Source organism: Salmo salar, chromosome ssa07 (genome assembly GCF_905237065.1).
Source record: "Salmo salar chromosome ssa07, Ssal_v3.1, whole genome shotgun sequence".
Taxonomy (NCBI): Eukaryota; Metazoa; Chordata; class Actinopteri; order Salmoniformes; family Salmonidae; genus Salmo; species Salmo salar.
The window spans coordinates 11166362-11185615 of record NC_059448.1 but is presented as its reverse complement, the minus strand read 5'-3'; the positions used below and the strand labels follow the sequence as shown (position 1 = coordinate 11185615).

Genomic DNA, 19254 nt, shown 5'->3' with positions numbered 1-19254 from the left:
ATGAAACACAGCATGATCATTGGAGTTACATAGTTATACTGTACACATAAAGGACCAGGCCAAGATTCTAGTAGTTCCATCACTTGAGCCTTGAAACTTAAGTTGAAAAACCACTGACGCAAACTCTGTTTCCCTCTAACTGAAGAAATGTCTGTTTTCCAAAAGGTTGACTTTGGGGGGGGGACCGGTTACATCCAAACAGTCTCATCCCACCTGTGCCCATTTCCTGTTCTTGCTGGTCATGTGGACAGCGTGGATGTGCGAGAACAGCTGATCGGGGGGGATGTGATCGGGTAAGCGGGTGAGGAACTGGGCGTTGTGGATGAAGTCCATGCGGGTCAACACGTCCTCGTACAGGCGCAGGATTCCCAGGGCCACCCGGAACAGGAACTCATCTCCGTCACGACAGAACACATCCCACACCCGACACGCCAGGTCCAACGGCAGTGACTTACTGTACAGGGTGAAGATCCTACAGAGATGAAATGAGAGAGAGAGCGAGAGGAGACACACACAAAAACATCTTCATTTGGATACAACTTTCCATAGTGAAACATTGAGGTAGAAAGGAGTGAAATGTTTGGGAGATTCCAGACGCCTGGTGTTATTTTCACACATCATGGACGTGCGTAGTCCAAGGAGACAAACACACCAAGCATACACAGATAAGCAGTTATATGCAAAACACTTAACAATGAGCTATAGAGTCTGGTCTGAGAAACAGACTAAGGACAAAGACATATGAACAGATAATGTCCGTAAATCAGCACATTTCCAAAGTAACTGCAATTGTCTTCTCCTGGTACACTTTAGTTTGTATATGGCTCACTAGATGAGGATATTTCTGAGATGTGAAGGGCTGCTATCTTGACTTTCATCTCTCCATCAGTGTATAAATAACTGATGTGTGAAAACATGGTGCTCTTCACTGCGCTGTGGTGAGAGTAGGGGGTCGTGGTGACCATCTATACCACCCCCTTACACATCCTGTCTTCTCAGTAACAGAGCAACAATCTAAAGAGCAAAACTACAACAGAAAAAAAAGCGCCTACAAAAGTCAATATTGTAATCATATTGTTTTTCACATTCGTAATTGGTACCAGACATTTGATTTCATTCCGTCTATACCCATTAGTTACCTGAGAAAAACAATTGAGGGAGAGAAAGCGAGGGAGAGAAAGAGGGGGAGAGAAAGCAGGGGAGAGAAAGCAGGGGAGAGAAAGCGGGGGAGAGAAAGCGAGGGAGAGAAAGCGGGGGAGAGAAAGCGAGGGAGAGAAAGCGAGGGAGAGAAAGCGAGGGAGAGAAAGCGAGGGAGAGAAAGCGAGGGAGAAAGCGAGGGAGAGAAAGCGAGGGAGAAAGCGAGGGAGAGAAAGCGAGGGAGAGAAAGCGAGGGGGAGAAAGCGAGGGAGAAAGCGAGGGAGAAAGCGAGGGAGTCTCACCAGTCGATTAAATAAATATCAGGGGTCAAGTTGTTTTCCTTGAAATGTGCAAACAGCTTAGGTAGGTTTTCATCAAAGAACACTTCAAAAGCCGAAAAGTAGGTCAACATCTGAGGAGAGAGAGAAGAAACAACAGAGTCAGATATATAGACCACACCGCCCTGACACCACTATCAGCCAGATATATAGACCACACCGCCCTGACACCACTATCAGCCAGATATATAGACCACACCGCCCTGACACCACTATCAGTCAGATATATAGACCACACCGCCCTGACACCACTATCAGCCAGATATATAGACCACACCGCCCTGACACAACCATCAGTCAGATATATAGACCACACCGCCCTGACACCACTATCAGTCAGATATATAGACCACACCGCCCTGACACCACTATCAGCCAGATATATAGACCACACCGCCCTGACACAACCATCAGTCAGATATATAGACCACACCGCCCTGACACCACTATCAGTCAGATATATAGACCACACCGCCCTGACACCACTATCAGCCAGATATATAGACCACACCGCCCTGACACCACTATCAGCCAGATATATAGACCACACCGCCCTGACACCACTATCAGTCAGATATATAGACCACACCGCCCTGACACCACTATCAGTCAGATATATAGACCACACCGCCCTGACACAACTATCAGCCAGATATATAGACCACACAGCACTGACACCACTATAACACTATCAGCCAGATATATAGACCACACCGCCCTGACACCACTATAACACCATCAGCCAGATATATAGACCACACCGCCCTGACACCACTATAACACTATCAGCCAGATATATAGACCACATTGCCCTGACATCACTATCAGCCAGATATATAGACCACACCGCCCTGACACCACTATAACACTATCAGCCAGATATATAGACCACATTGCCCTGACATCACTATCAGCCAGATATATAGACCACACAGCCCTGACACCACTATAACACCATCAGTCAGATATTGTAGCAACATAACAGTTGTGAACAGGGTGCTAAGTGCTATGAGTGCAGTGGTGTATTGTGCAAATCCCTGCTAACAGGGTGTGCAGGCTTTTATTCCAGCCCAGCACAAACACAAAAAACTGTCAGTCTATCTGTGTCTGTGCGTGTGTGTGTCTGTCTGCACTGTACTCACAAGGCTGTGGTCCACTCTGAAGAAGGCCATCTGACAGGGCTTGTTCAACAGGTTGGCGAAAGCTATGAAGGCGTCTGCCGTGTCCAGGTTGAGGATCAGCACCGCCGCGATGAACGACATACCCTGAACCTGAACACAACGGGACTGATGTTACCTATGAAAGGAGCCCCGTCGACTCCTGCCACAGTAGCCGAGCCCCGTCGACTCCTGCCACAGTAGCCGAGCCCGGTCGACTCCTGCCACAGTAGCCGAGCCCCGTCGACTCCTGCCACAGTAGCCGAGCCCCGTCGACTCCTGCCACAGTAGCCGAGCCCCGTCGACTCCTGCCACAGTAGCCGAGCCCCGTCGACTCCTGCCACAGTAGCCGAGCCCCGTCGACTCCTGCCACAGTAGCCGAGCCCCGTCGACTCCTGCCACAGTAGCCGAGCCCCGTCGACTCCTGCCACAGTAGCCGAGCCCCGTCGACTCCTGCCACAGTAGCCGAGCCCCGTCGACTCCTGCCACAGTAGCCGAGCCCCGTCGACTCCTGCCACAGTAGCCTAGCCACGTCGACTCCTGCCACAGTAGCCTAGCCACGTCGACTCCTGCCACAGTAGCCTAGCCACGTCGACTCCTGCCACAGTAGCCTAGCCACGTCGACTCCTGCCACAGTAGCCTAGCCACGTCGACTCCTGCCACAGTAGCCTAGCCACGTCGACTCCTGCCACAGTAGCCAGCCACGTCGACTCCTGCCACAGTAGCCTAGCCACGTCGACTCCTGCCACAGTAGCCTAGCCACGTCGACTCCCTGCCACAGTAGCCTAGCCACGTCGACTCCTGCCACAGTAGCCTAGCCACGTCGACTCCTGCCACAGTAGCCTAGCCACGTCGACTCCCTGCCACAGTAGCCTAGCCACGTCGACTCCTGCCACAGTAGCCTAGCCACGTCGACTCCTGCCACAGTAGCCTAGCCACGTCGACTCCTGCCACAGTAGCCTAGCCACGTCGACTCCCTGCCACAGTAGCCTAGCCACGTCGACTCCTGCCACAGTAGCCTAGCCACGTCGACTCCTGCCACAGTAGCCTAGCCACGTCGACTCCCTGCCACAGTAGCCTAGCCACGTCGACTCCTGCCACAGTAGCCTAGCCACGTCGACTCCTGCCACAGTAGCCTAGCCACGTCGACTCCTGCCACAGTAGCCTAGCCACGTCGGACTCCCTGCCACAGTAGCCTAGCCACGTCGACTCCCTGCCACAGTAGCCTAGCCACGTCGACTCCTGCCACAGTAGCCTAGCCACGTCGACTCCTGCCACAGTAGCCTAGCCACGTCGACTCCTGCCACAGTAGCCTAGCCACGTCGACTCCTGCCACAGTAGCCTAGCCACGTCGACTCCTGCCACAGTAGCCTAGCCACGTCGACTCCCTGCCACAGTAGCCTAGCCACGTCGACTCCCTGCCACAGTAGCCTAGCCACGTCGACTCCTGCCACAGTAGCCTAGCCACGTCGACTCCTGCCACAGTAGCCTAGCCACGTCGACTCCTGCCACAGTAGCCTAGCCACGTCGACTCCTGCCACAGTAGCCTAGCCACGTCGACTCCCGCCACAGTAGCCCTAGCCACGTCGACTCCTGCCACAGTACCCTAGCCACGTCGACTCCTGCCACAGTACCCTAGCCACGTCGACTCCTGCCACAGTAGCCTAGCCACGTCGACTCCTGCCACAGTAGCCTAGCCACGTCGACTCCTGCCACAGTAGCCTAGCCACGTCGACTCCTGCCACAGTAGCCTAGCCACGTCGACTCCCTGCCACAGTAGCCTAGCCACGTCGACTCCTGCCACAGTAGCCTAGCCACGTCGACTCCCTGCCACAGTAGCCCTAGCCACGTCGACTCCTGCCACAGTAGCCTAGCCACGTCGACTCCTGCCACAGTAGCCTAGCCACGTCGACTCCTGCCACAGTAGCCTAGCCACGTCGACTCCTGCCACAGTAGCCTAGCCACGTCGACTCCTGCCACAGTAGCCTAGCCACGTCGACTCCTGCCACAGTAGCCTAGCCACGTCGACTCCTGCCACAGTACCCTAGCCACGTCGACTCCTGCCACAGTACCCTAGCCACGTCGACTCCCTGCCACAGTAGCCTAGCCACGTCGACTCCCTGCCACAGTAGCCTAGCCACGTCGACTCCTGCCACAGTAGCCTAGCCACGTCGACTCCTGCCACAGTAGCCTAGCCACGTCGACTCCTGCCACAGTAGCCTAGCCACGTCGACTCCTGCCACAGTAGCCTAGCCACGTCGACTCCTGCCACAGTAGCCTAGCCACGTCGACTCCTGCCACAGTAGCCTAGCCACGTCGACTCCTGCCACAGTAGCCTAGCCACGTCGACTCCTGCCACAGTAGCCTAGCCACGTCGACTCCTGCCACAGTAGCCTAGCCACGTCGACTCCTGCCACAGTAGCCTAGCCACGTCGACTCCTGCCACAGTAGCCTAGCCACGTCGACTCCCGCCACAGTAGCCTAGCCACGTCGACTCCCTGCCACAGTAGCCTAGCCACGTCGACTCCTGCCACAGTAGCCTAGCCACGTCGACTCCTGCCACAGTAGCCTAGCCACGTCGACTCCTGCCACAGTAGCCTAGCCACGTCGACTCCTGCCACAGTAGCCTAGCCACGTCGACTCCCTGCCACAGTAGCCTAGCCACGTCGACTCCCGCCACAGTAGCCTAGCCACGTCGACTCCTGCCACAGTAGCCTAGCCACGTCGACTCCTGCCACAGTAGCCTAGCCACGTCGACTCCTGCCACAGTAGCCTAGCCACGTCGACTCCTGCCACAGTAGCCTAGCCACGTCGACTCCTGCCACAGTAGCCTAGCCACGTCGACTCCTGCTACAGTAGCCTAGCCATGTTGATCAACTGCATGTCAGTACTGTGAACACAGAGGGAGGAGAGAGAGTGAGTGAGGTTTATTATTAGTAGTGGGGTGGTGTTGGGGGCATTTACTGGTTACCGGCTGGTGTTACAATATCATTTAGCAGAGTTATCCTTTAACTTAAATTCTCCATCTTTCAGTATTCCTTGGAGACGGTCATATTGACATAAGGTTAGTCCAGGAAGTGGAGACATGTCTCTACATGTTTCTCAGCATGGCTGTGGTGAGGTGGAGGTGTAAAACCACAGTACATCTCCAGCAGAGTATACTGGAAACTCATTTCATCAGACTCAGAGACAAACCAGCCACAGCGGATCTTAGTAATGCGGTAGTTCTACTGTGTTCAAGGTTTAGAGAGAATGAGGACTTATTGATGACAGATGGAATCAAAAGAAAACCGGTTACGTCAGTGCTGCATTGGAATACACAGATGTAAGCACACAAACACACACCAACACCCACACACATACAAACACCCACAAACACACAAACACCCACACACCAGCGAAAGTGCCAGGTGGGGTGGTCAAATGTATCAGAGGTAAAAGTCATCATGATGGAGTAATGGAAGCTTGCCGCTCGTCTCTCCCTCTCTATGGAGGCCTGCCGCCCGTCTCTCTCCCCCTCCCTATGGTGGCCTGCCGCCCGTCTCTCTCCCCCTCCCTATGGAGGCCTGCCGCCCGTCTCTCTCCCCCTCCCTGGAGGCCTGCCGCCCGTCTCTCTCCCCCTCCCCTATGGAGGCCTGCCGCCCGTCTCTCTCCCCCTCCCCTATGGAGGCCTGCCGCCCGTCTCTCTCCCCCTCCCCTGGAGGCCTGCCGCCCGTCTCTCTCCCCCTCCCATGGTGGCCTGCCGCCCGTCTCTCTCCCCCTCCCTATGGAGGCCTGCCGCCCGTCTCTCTCCCCCTCCCTATGGAGGCCTGCCGCCCGTCTCTCTCCCCCTCCCTATGGAGGCCTGCCGCCCGTCTCTCTCCCCCTCCCTATGGTGGCCTGCCGCCCCGTCTCTCTCCCCCTCCCTGGAGGCCTGCCGCCCGTCTCTCTCCCCCTCCCCATGGAGGCCTGCCGCCCGTCTCTCTCCCCCTCCCCATGGAGGCCTGCCGCCCGTCTCTCTCCCCTCCCTATGGTGGCCTGCCGCCCGTCTCTCTCCCCCTCCCTGGAGGCCTGCCGCCCGTCTCTCTCCCCCCTCCCCATGGTGGCCTGCCGCCCGTCTCTCTCCCCCTCCCTATGGTGGCCTGCCGCCCGTCTCTCTCCCCCCTCCCTATGGAGGCCTGCCGCCCGTCTCTCTCCCCCTCCCTATGGAGGCCTGCCGCCCGTCTCTCTCCCCCTCCCTATGGAGGCCTGCCGCCCGTCTCTCTCCCCCTCCCTATGGAGGCCTGCCGCCCGTCTCTCTCCCCCTCCCTATGGAGGCCTGCCGCCCGTCTCTCTCCCCCTCCCTATGGAGGCCTGCCGCCCCGTCTCTCTCCCCCTCCCTATGGAGGCCTGCCGCCCGTCTCTCTCCCCCTCCCTATGGTGGCCTGCCGCCCGTCTCTCTCCCCCTCCCTATGGTGGCCTGCCGCCCGTCTCTCTCCCCTCCCCATGGAGGCCTGCCGCCCGTCTCTCTCCCCTCCCCTGGAGGCCTGCCGCCCGTCTCTCTCCCCCTCCCTATGGAGGCCTGCCGCCCGTCTCTCTCCCCCTCCCCATGGAGGCCTGCCGCCCGTCTCTCTCCCCCTCCCTGGAGGCCTGCCGCCCGTCTCTCTCCCCCTCCCCATGGAGGCCTGCCGCCCGTCTCTCTCCCCCTCCCTATGGAGGCCTGCCGCCCGTCTCTCTCCCCTCCCCTGGAGGCCTGCCGCCCGTCTCTCTCCCCCTCCCTATGGAGGCCTGCCGCCCGTCTCTCTCCCCCCTCCCCTATGGAGGCCTGCCGCCCGTCTCTCTCCCCTCCCCCTGGAGGCCTGCCGCCCGTCTCTCCCCCTCCCCTGGTGGCCTGCCGCCCGTGTCTCTCCCCCTCCCTGGAGGCCTGCCGCCCGTCTCTCTCCCCCTCCCTGGAGGCCTGCCGCCCGTCTCTCTCCCCCTCCCTGGAGGCCTGCCGCCCGTCTCTCTCCCCCTCCCTGGAGGCCTGCCGCCCGTCTCTCTCCCCCTCCCTGGAGGCCTGCCGCCCGTCTCCTCCCCCTCCCTGGAGGCCTGCCGCCCGTCTCTCTCCCCCTCCATGGAGGCCTGCCGCCCGTCTCTCTCCCCCTCCATGGAGGCCTGCCGCCCGTCTCTCTCCCCCTCCCTGGAGGCCTGCCGCCCGTCTCTCTCCCCCTCCATGGAGGCCTGCCGCCCGTCTCTCTCCCCCTCCATGGAGGCCTGCCGCCCGTCTCTCTCCCCCTCCATGGAGGCCTGCCGCCCGTCTCCCCCTCTTTATGGTGTCCTGCTGCTCGCCTCTCCCACACTACATATACTGGCTGTTTACATAGAGCAGTGTCCCAAATGGCATTCTATTCCCTAGATAGTGCAATACTTTGACCAGTACCCATATGGCTCTAGTTGAAAGTAGTGCACTGTCTAGGGAATAGGGCACCATTTGGATCTCACACGTAGGCTAACGTAGGACTCCGAGCCAGTCCGTTTATAGCCTAAGGTACAATGTGTTTCTATCACCTTCCACCATAGGAAAGAGAGAAGCAATGGTTTCTGATAAAACGGTCATCATTTGGCCTTAAGGACCCTTGTGCTTCCAAAGAAAAGCACCAATATACATCACTGTTCAGGGCCATTACCACTGATACACTATACACATACACACGAAGGCCGACGAGGAATTCATCAAGTGTGTGAGCTTATGTTATGAAGTAGGCCCGTACGTGTCTGTGTGTGTGTGTGTGTGTGTGTGTGTGTGTGTGTTACTACTACTTACGTAGCCCACGTCTGGCCTATAGCAGGTGTATGCTCCTAGAATGCTGTGCAGCACGTCGTAGTACGGACCTCCCTGTCAAAACACAGGTGATATTTTAACTATTACAACACATACACTTCCATTTTAGTCATTTAGCAGACGCTCTTATCCAGAGCCACTCACAGTTGGTGCATCTTAAGACAGCTAGGTGAGACAACCACATTTCAGTCATAGAAAGTACATGTTCCCTCTAAGTAGCTATTAGCAAAGTCAGTGCAAGTAGGAAAAGTGCATATATATCCCTTTTTCAGTACCCTGTCTTTCAAAGATACAGTTGAAGTTTACATACACTTAGGTTGGAGTCATTAAAACTCAAATTTCTTGTTAAGTCGGTTAGGACATCTACTTTGTGCATGACACAAGTAATTTTTCCAACAATTGTTTACAGACAGATTATTTCATTTATAATTCACTGTATCACAATTCCAGTGGGTCAGAAGATTACACACACTAAGTTGACTGTGCCTTCAAACAGCTTGGAAAATTCCAGAAAATGATGTCATGGCTTTAGAAGCTTCTGATAGGATAATTGACACCTCCAATTGACTCAAATGATGTATCTGTGGATGTATTTCAAGGCCTACCTTCAAACTCAGTGCCTCTTTGCTTGACATCATGGGAAAAGCAAAAAGAAATCAGCCAAGACTTCAGAAAAAAGATTGTAGACCCCCACAAGCCTGGTTCATCCTTCGGCGCAATTTCCAAATGCCTGAAGGTACCATGTTCATCTGTACAAACAATAGTACGCAACTATAAACACCATGGGACCACGCAGCCATCATACCGCTCAGGAAGGAGACACGTTCTGTCTCCTAGAGATGAACGTACTTTGGTGCAAAATGCGCAAATCAATCCCAGAACAACAGCAAAAGACCTTGTGAAGACACTGGAGGAAACAGGTACAAAAGTATCTATATCCACAGTAAAATGAGTCCTATATCAACATAACCTGAACAGCTGATCGTCCTCGCAGTGGCAGACCACGTCTAACAACACCTGTACAGGATCGATACATCCTAACATCACACCTGCGGGACAGGTACAGGATGACAACAACAACTGCCCGAGTTACACCAGGAACGCACAATCCCTCCATCAGTGCTCAGACTGTCCGCAATAGGCTGAGAGAGGCTGGACTGAGGGCTTGTAGGCCTGTTGTAAGGCAGGTCCTCACCAGACATCACCGGCAACAATGTCACCTATGGGCACAAACCCATCGTCTCTGGACCAGACAGGACTAGCAAAAAGTGCTCTTCACTGACGAGTCGAGATTTTGTCTCACCAGGGGTGATAGTCGGATTCGCGTTTATTGTCGAAGGAATGAGCGTTACACCTGTACTCTGGAGCCGATTGATTTGGAGGTGGAGGGTCCATCATGGTCTGGAACGGTGTGTTACAGCATCATCAGACTGAGCTTGTTGTCATTGCAGGCAATCTCAACGCTGTGCGTTACAAGGAAGACACCCTCCTCCCTCACGTGGTACCCTTCCTGCAGGCTCATCCTGACATGACCCTCCAGCATGACAATGCCACCAGCCATACTGCTCGATCTAGGCGTGATTTCCTGCAAGACAGGAATGTCAATGTTCTGCCATGGCCAGCGAAGAGCCCGGATCACAATCCCATTGAGCACGTCTGGGATCTGTTGGATTGAAGGGTGAGGGCCAGAGCCATTCCCCCCTGAAATGTCCGGGAACTTGCAGGTGCCTTGGTGGAAGAGTGGGGTAACATCTCACAGCAAGAACTGGCAAATCTGGTGCAGTCCATGAGGGAGAGATGCACTGCAGTACTTAATGCAGCTGGTGGCCACACCAGATACTGACTGTTACTTTTGACCCGCCCTTCGTTCAGGGACACATTATTTAATTTCTGTTAGTCACATGTCTGTGGAACTTCTTCAGTTTTCCGTCTCAGTTGTTGAATCTTATGTTCATACAAATATTTACACATGTTAAGTTTGCTGAAAATAAACGCAGTTGACAATGAGAGGATGTTTATTTTTTTTGCTGAGTTTACATAGGCGTACAGAGGCCCATTATCAGCAACCACCACTCCTGTGTTCCAATGGCACGTTGTGTTAGCTAATCCAAGTTGATCATTTTAAAAAGGCTAATTGATCATTAGAAAACCCTTTTGGAATTATGTTAGAACAGCTGAAAACTGTTGGGCTGATTAAAGAAGCAATAAAACTGGCCTTCTTCAGACTAGTTGAGTGTCTGGAGCATCAGCATTTGTGGGTTGGATTACAGGCTCAAAATGGCCAGAAACAAAGAATTTTCTTCTGAAACTCATCAGTCTATTCTTGTTCTGAGAAACTAAGGCTATTCCATGCGAGAAATTGCCAAGAAACTGAAAATCTCGTACAACGCTGTGGACTACTCACTTCACAGAACAGCGCAAACTGGCACTAACCAGAATAGAAAGAGGAGTGGGAGGTCCCGGTGCACAACTGAGCAAGAGGACAAGTACATTAGAGTGTCTAGTTTGAGAGACAGACGCCTCACAAGTCCTCAACTGGCAGCTTCATTAAATAGTACCCGCAAAACACCAGTCTCAATGTCAACAGTGAAGAGGCGACTCCGGGATGCTGGCCTTCCGCTTGAATTCTAAATAAATCACAGACAGTGTCACCAGAAATGCACCCCCACACCATAACACCACCTCCTCCATGCTTCACGATGGGAACCATGCATGCAGAGATCATCCGTTCAACTACTCTGTGTCGAACAAAGACATGGCAGTTGGAACCAAAAAATATCAAATTTGGACTCATCAGACCAGCGGACATATTTCTACTGATCTAATGTCCACTGCTCGTGTTTCTTGGCCCAAGCAAGTCTCTTCTTATTATTGGTGTCCTTTAGTAGTGGTTTCTTTGCAGCAATTCGACCATGAAGGCCTGATTCACACAGTCTACTCTGAACAGTTGATGATGAGATGTGTCTGTTACTTGAACTCTGTGAAGAATTTATTTGGCCTGCAATCTTAGGTGCAGCTTATCCTCAGAGACAACTCTGGGTCTTCCTTTCCTGTTGCAGTCCTCATGAGAGCCAGTTTCATCATCACTTGATGGTTTTTGCAACTGCATTTGAAGAAACTTTTAAAGTTGTTAATGTTCTGGATTGACTGACCTTCATGTCTAAAAGTAATGATGACTGTTATTTCTCTTTGCTAATTTGAGCTGTTCTTGCCATAATGTGAACTTGGTCTTTTACCAAATAAGGCTATCTTCTGTATAACACCCCTACCTTGTCCCAACACAATTGATCAGCTCAAACACATTAAGAAGGGGGGAAAAAAATCCACAAATTAACTTTTAACAAGGCACACCTGTTAATTGAAATGCATTCCAGGTGACTACCTCATGAAGCTGGTTGAGAGAATGTCAAGAGTGTGCAAAGCTGTCAAGGCAAAGGGTGGCTACTTTGAAGAATTTTTGTAATACTTTTTTGGTTACTACATTATTCCATGCGTGTCATTTCATAGTTTTGATGTCTTCACTATTATTCTACAATGTAGAAAATAGTAAAAATAAAGAAAAACCTTTGAATGAGTTGGTGAGTTCAAACTTTTGACTGGTACTTTTTTTGAGATACCGGAGGTAGCAGAACGGAGTACTCTGGTTGGGATGTAGGGTTTGAGCATAGCCTGAAGGTGAGGACGGGAAGTTCCCCAACATTGACTGTTGCAACACAACAACAATCTCACCCACACACCGAGATAGGTGACGTTCACATAACCACTAACAAGAGCAAGGTATACTGACCAAAAATATAAAACGCAACAATTTTACTGAATTACAGTTTCTATAAGGAAATCAGTCAATTGAAATAAATTAATTTGGCCCTGATCTTCACTGTATATAGATTTTTCTATTGTTATTGACTGTACTTTTGTTTATCCCATGTGTAACTCTGTTGTTTTTTGTCGCACTGCTTTGCTTTATCTTGGCCAGGTCGCAGTTGTAAATGACAACTTGTTCTCAACTGACCTACCTGGTTAAATAAAGGTGAAATAAAAAAAAAAAAATATTTGGATTTCACATGATTGGGCAGGGGTGCAGCCTGGGAGGGCATAGGCCCACCCACTTGGGAGCCAGGCCCAGCCAATCAGAATGAGTTTGAGTTTTTCCCCTACAAAAGGACATTATTACAGACAGAAATAGTCCTCAGTTTCATCAGCTGTCCGGATGGCTGGTCTCAGACGATCCTGCAGGTGAAGAATCTGGATGTGGTGTCCTGGGCTGGCATGGTTACATGCGGTCTGCGGTTGTGAGGCCGTTAGACGTACTGCCAAATTCTCTAAAACGGATGCGGCTTATAGTAGAGAAATGAACATTCAATTCTCTAGCAACAGTTCTGGAGGACATCCCTGCAGTCAGCATGCCATAGGAATGCCCCCTCAAAATTTGAGATGTCTGTGGCATTGTGTTGTGACAAAAAACTGCACATTTTAGAGTGGCCTTTTATTGTCCCCAGCACAAGGTGGACCTGTGTAATGATCATGCTGTTTAATCAGCTTCTTGATATGCCAAACCTGTCACGTGGATGGATTTTCTTGGCAAAGGAGAAATGCTCACTAACAGGGATGCAAACAAATTTGTGCACAAAATTTGAAAGAAATCAGCTTTTTTTTTCTGGGATCTTTGATTTGAGCTCATGGACCAACACTTCACATGTTGCATTTATATTTTTTGTTCAGTATAGAGATAGATTAATTTAGTCGACTAATATCTTAATAATAAAAACCATTTAGCCAATGCTTTTATCCAAAGCAACTTACAGTTATGCGTGCATACAGTTTATGTACAGGTGGTCCCGGGAATTGAACTCACTATCCTGGTGTTGCAAGCGCCATGCTCACCAACTGAGCTATAGAGGACCACAACTGAATACAGACTGGACACAGAGAAACTCGATGATGTCATTAACAGTTGTGGTTGTTGTCCAACCACTGACCTGTTGGAAGATACAGAGATGGGGAAATGTTCTGGAGATGTCCAGCTTGATCAGCTCCAGACTGGCCTCTCTGTCCGCCAGAGATGAACCTGCATCTACACCCACCCACACACACACACACACACACAAACACATTAGAAACACATTGAAACATTCAACAATCACACACTTCCTTTAACCAACTCTTATATTCCCAAACCTTCTGTAGGATTTTTTTTTAGATTCAATGCGATTCAGATTTAAATTCTCAGTCCTTTGTGAGGGAGGTCAAACGTTTCCAATAGCACTTCAGAGAAAGAAGGGGATAAAGATGGAGAGACGAAGGGAGATGAAAGAGAAGAGAGTCTGTCCTTATCTACCTTCAGTCACTGGTTCTGTAGGCATAGACTTCCACTTGTCCCTGGCCCTGGCCAGACAGATGTTGTACAGCTCTGTGGAAGAATACATCACAACATTGATCACTATGTGCACGCACGCACACACACACACACACACACACACACACACACACACACACACACACACACACACACACACACACACACAAAAACCTGCCATTGAACACCCTGTTGCTACAATTAACATGGAAGTAAACCACAGCATTACTGTCATAGTCCCTCTATCTAAAAGCCTTCCGCTGCAGCACATCAGGTCTGGACAGCCTCGAGGTCTTCTCTCCAGTACCAACGAGCTATTCAGTCTCAGTGGTGCTGTGCTTATCTACTGGCCTTGTCCTAGACCCTACTGCTCCCTAGTGAGAATAACTGAGGAGAGAGAGAGGTGTGTGTGTGTGTGTGTGTGTGTGTGTGTGTGATATATGATCCCATTTGGTTTGGATGTAACAGACAAATGGGCCACCAGAGGGGGTGGTTTTTCAATGAGTCATGCTGAAATTGAGACCTCTGGTATCTACAGTATTCTAAGTCCTCTTTTTCCACACACACACAAAGGCGATATGGGTTGTGTATAATTCAGTAGCCTCTCTCAGGCCTACAGTGAGGTGTGTGACCTACCGTGAGTGATGTTGAGCTCGTTGCCCACCGCCAGGCTCCAGACCTTGCCCCTGACACTAGGGGGCACGCCCTGCCACCAGAGGTCCCTGACCCGCCGAGAGTTACACATGGTGCTCCAGTTGGGTAAAATCTCCTGGTTCCAGGTCTGGGCGGCGTTGCCAATGCTCTCTTCCACCTTACACCTGAGCTCCAGCTGCTTCCTCCTCTTCTGGGCCTCCTTGAGCTCTATGGAGGCAGGGAGGGGAGCGAGGCAGGGAGGGGAGCGAGGCAGAGAGGGGAGCGAGGCAGAGAGGGGAGCGAGGCAGAGAGGGGAGCGAGGCAGAGAGGGGAGCGAGGCAGAGAGGGGAGCGAGGCAGAGAGAGGAACGAGGCAGAGAGAGGAACGAGGCAGGGAGAAGAGACCGTTAGATGACATTATCTATTACATTACCATGATATAGTGTCATTCTAGGACCACTGATCTGCAGGGATGTCATGGCTGTGAAACAGTACAGTGGGAACCGATCCAGTCAGTTTTCATGACGGAGCGGGGACAAGAAATGGCAGCTATTATAAAAGTATCCAAGGCTGCTTTTACACAGGCAGCCAAATTCGGATATTTTTTCCACTTTTTCCCCCCCAATCACATCAGCTCTTTTGGCAAAAGATCAGAATTGGGCTGCCTGTGTAAACGTAGCCTAAAGAGCTGGAGAAGTGGAAAGGCATCCGTTCCTTTTGACTATGAGTGGTCATGTCAGATAGGAGAACTTCGAGCCCTGGGAGAGGGAATGTCCCTATGAAAGAGGTATGATCCAGATGAATGAATAAATCATGAACAGTCACCTCTTTTCTTGGCCTGGGCCACCATCTCCTCATACTGTTGTCTGTGTTTCTGGGCCTCCTCCGCAGGCTTGGCTGGCAGATTACTGCAACACACACATACACACACACACATTGCAGTGAGTGACTGTGTGTGTGGTTTGAACTTGGTGCCTTGCATTATTCATGGTGGTTGAGCTGCTGGTGTATTGGTGGAAAAGGCAGGTAATGGAAAGAATGAGTGAGTGAGTGAGGGGGTGGGGGTGGAGAGAGACCTTGAGTGACCTTGGCCTGGTCTCAGATGATTGCTTCACTAAGCCAACCCACCTGTTGATCTGACACACCCTAACCCACACCTTACACTTGAACCTCTAAATATTCTATATGTTTGCATGACATGCTTTCACTCAGAAAATGTGTGTACACAGCAGAGAGGAGAGACAGAGGGCGAGCAAGAGACAGAGAGAGGAGAGACAGAATAGAGAGAGAGACAGAATAGAGAGAGAGAAGAGACAGAATAGAGAGAGAGAGAAGAGACAGAATAGAGAGAGAGAGAGAGAGAGAAGAGACAGAATAGAGAGAGAGAAGAGACAGAATAGAGAGAGAGAGAGAGAGAGAAGAGACAGAATAGAGAGAGAGAAGAGACAGAATAGAGAGAGAGAGAGAGAGAAGAGACAGAATAGAGAGAGAGAGAGAGAGAAGAGACAGAATAGAGAGAGAGAGAGAAGAGACAGAATAGAGAGAGAGAGAAGAGACAGAATAGAGAGAGAGAGAAGAGACAGAATAGAGAGAGAGAGAAGAGACAGAATAGAGAGAGAGAGAAGAGACAGAATAGAGAGAGAGAGAAGAGACAGAATAGAGAGAGAGAGAAGAGACAGAATAGAGAGAGAGAGAAGAGACAGAATAGAGAGAGAGAGAAGAGACAGAATAGAGAGAGAGAGAAGAGACAGAATAGAGAGAGAGAGAAGAGACAGAATAGAGAGAGAGAGAAGAGACAGAATAGAGAGAGAGAGAAGAGACAGAATAGAGAGAGAGAGAGAAGAGACAGAATAGAGAGAGAGAGAGAAGAGACAGAATAGAGAGAGAGAAGAGACAGAATAGAGAGAGAGAGAGAAGAGACAGAATAGAGAGAGAGAGAAGAGACAGAATAGAGAGAGAGAGAGAGAGAAGAGAGGAGAGGAGAGACAGAATAGAGAGAGAGAGAGAAGAGAGGAGAGGAGAGACAGAATAGAGAGAGAGAGAGAGAGAGAGAGAGAGAGAAGAGAGGAGAGACAGAATAGAGAGAGAGAGAGAGGAGAGACAGAATAGAGAGAGAGAGAGAGAGAGAGAAGAGACAGAATAGAGAGAGAAGAGAGAAGAGACAGAATAGAGAGAGAGAGAGAAGAGACAGAATAGAGAGAGAGAGAGAAGAGACAGAATAGAGAGAGAGAGAGAAGAGACAGAATAGAGAGAGAGAGAGAAGAGACAGAATAGAGAGAGAGAGAGAAGAGAGGAGAGACAGAATAGAGAGAGAGAGAGAAGAGACAGAATAGAGAGAGAGAGAAGAGACAGAATAGAGAGAGAGAGAAGAGACAGAATAGAGAGAGAGAGAAGAGACAGAATAGAGAGAGAGAGAGAAGAGACAGAATAGAGAGAGAGAGAGAAGAGACAGAATAGAGAGAGAGAGAGAAGAGACAGAATAGAGAGAGAGAGAAGAGACAGAATAGAGAGAGAGAGAAGAGACAGAATAGAGAGAGAGAGAGAAGAGAGGAGAGACAGAATAGAGAGAGAGAGACACTAAACTGTCCGCAGCCTCTAACCAAACTACCTCTCATATGAGTTAGGAAACCACATGGGTTAGTTCGTCTGGCATGAAGGAGACAGAATGATACAGGGAAGAGAGAAGAGAGAGACAGAGACAGACAGAGAGAGAGGGAGACAGACAGAGACAAAGTACAGGCTCAGTGAGCACAGCCTTGCCATTGAGAAGGGTAGACACAGGAAAACCTGGCTCCCTGTAGAGGAAAGGCTGTGCAACCACTGCACAACAGCAGAACCTGAGACAGAGCTGCATTTCCTGACAAAATTACAAAACTATATAACAATTACAGTGTCATTTCCCCAAATTTGAAACCCTTATTCAAGGTTTCAAAGACCTCTCTGATGACAATAGGCTACCCGTCCTGTTGGGGGAGGACGCAGAGCGCTGTGGGTTGGCAGCGCACTACATTGCTGCCTGCCATAAGATGAGGGACAGTGTCTGACAGACCAACCAACCTGCACATGTCCTCTATGCTTATTGTTAAATGTGTGGTTATTTTGATCCTTGATTATTGTTGTTACTGTTGTACCGTTGACAATTTTGATTCTTATTATTTTCATATTGTCAATATCCAAAGTAAGCTTTGGCAATATGTTCAGTCGTGGCCAACAGTTGCGAATAACACAAATATTAATTTTCAAAGTGTGCTGCCTCAGTTTGTATGATGGCAATTTGCATATACTCCAGAATGTTATGAAGAGTGATCAGATGAATTGCAATTAATTTTTGTTTTGCACAAAAAGATCTTCACAGGCAAGGATATTGCTGCCAGTAAGATTGCACCTAAATCAACCATTTATTGGATCATCAAGAACTTCAAGGAGAGCGGTTCAATTGTTGACCAGGTGAAGGCTTCAGGGCGCCCAAGAAAGTCCAGCAAGCGCCAGGACCATCTGCTTTTCTCTGATGAATCCCCTTTCCAATTGTTTGGGGCATCTGGAAAAAATCTTGTCCGGAGAAGACACAGTGAGCGCTACCATCAGTCCTGTGTCATACCAACAGTAAAGCATCATGAGACCATTCATGTGTGGGGTTGCTTCTCAGCCAAGGGAGTGGGATCACTCACAATTTTGCCTAAGAACACAGCCATGAATAAAGAATGGTACCAACACATCCTCTGAGAGCAACTTCTCCCAACCATCCAGGAACAGTTTGGTGACGAACAATGCCTTTTCCAGCATGATGGAGCACCTTGCCATAAGGCAAAAGTGATAACTAAGTGGCTCAGGAAACAAAACATCAATATTTTGGGTCCATGGCCAGGAAACTCCCCAGACCTTAATCCCATTGAGAACTTGTGGTCAATCCTCAAGAGGCGGGTGGACAAACAAAAACCCACAAATTCTGACAAACTCCAAGCATTGATTAAGCAAGAATGGGCTGCCATCAGTCAGGATGTGGCCCAGAAGTTAATTTGACAGCATGCCAGGGCAGATTGCAGAGGTCTTGAAAAAGAAGGGTCAACACTGCAAATATTGACTCTGCATCAACTTCATGTAATTGTCAATAAAAGCCTTTGACACTTATGAAATGCTTGTAATTATACTTCAGTATTCCATGGTAACATCTGACAAAAATATCTAAAGACACTGAGGCAGCAGACTTTGCGAAAATTAATATTTGTGACATTCTCAAAACTTTTGGCCACGACTGTACATTGTTAGTCATGCCAATAAAGCAACATGAATTGAGACAGAGAGAGAGACAGAGACAGACGTACACGGAGTATACCAAACATTAGGAACCCCCCCCCCAAGAACATCTCAATTCGTCGACTCCAATGCTTCCCACAGCTGTGTCAAGTTGGCTGGACGTCCTTTGGGTGGTGGGTCATTCTTGATACACAGGAAACTGTTGAGTGTGAAAAACCCAGCAGCGTTGCAGACATAACCTACAAGCCACTGATGCAGACCTATGGAACATCTACATATTATAAAGTCTAATAAATCCATGTAATATAGCCTACACCTTCACAATAAACCCATTATGTATTTTAGACAGGTCTAAAGAAACATGATATGAAGGAAATGTAGTCTATTTTAGAAGAACAGAATAGCATACTCTGAGTTGTTCTAATGTTAGGTCCTGATCTGGCTATGCCAAATGGCTGTGGGCTACACTAGTTCATTTAGCAGACAAGATTTGCTTAGAATTCGATGGCATTATTTTATAGTATGAAGAATACAATTGTACAAATCTGAATTTGATTTGAGAGAGTGCGTACATGCAGCTATTCTGTGTTGAACGGTAAAC

The 19254-nt window shown here is 50.0% G+C and overlaps 1 protein-coding gene across 7 annotated transcripts in view; it reads right to left on the bottom strand.

Annotated features, from left to right (window-relative positions):
• Window positions 1–19254, bottom strand: part of LOC106608549 (TBC1 domain family member 14) — a 70018-nt gene that overhangs the window by 3274 nt on the left and 47490 nt on the right. For all 7 annotated transcript variants that reach the window (XM_014206511.2, XM_045721492.1, XM_014206513.2 and 4 more), the window contains 8 exons: window positions 15225–15307; window positions 14404–14628; window positions 13750–13821; window positions 13391–13485; window positions 8394–8465; window positions 2618–2746; window positions 1440–1549; window positions 214–472 (listed from right to left, as the gene is read on the bottom strand). In XM_014206511.2, the coding sequence (XP_014061986.1) occupies window positions 214–472; window positions 1440–1549; window positions 2618–2746; window positions 8394–8465; window positions 13391–13485; window positions 13750–13821; window positions 14404–14628; window positions 15225–15307 (1045 nt within the window). The remainder of the gene's footprint in view (window positions 1–213; window positions 473–1439; window positions 1550–2617; window positions 2747–8393; window positions 8466–13390; window positions 13486–13749; window positions 13822–14403; window positions 14629–15224; window positions 15308–19254) is intronic.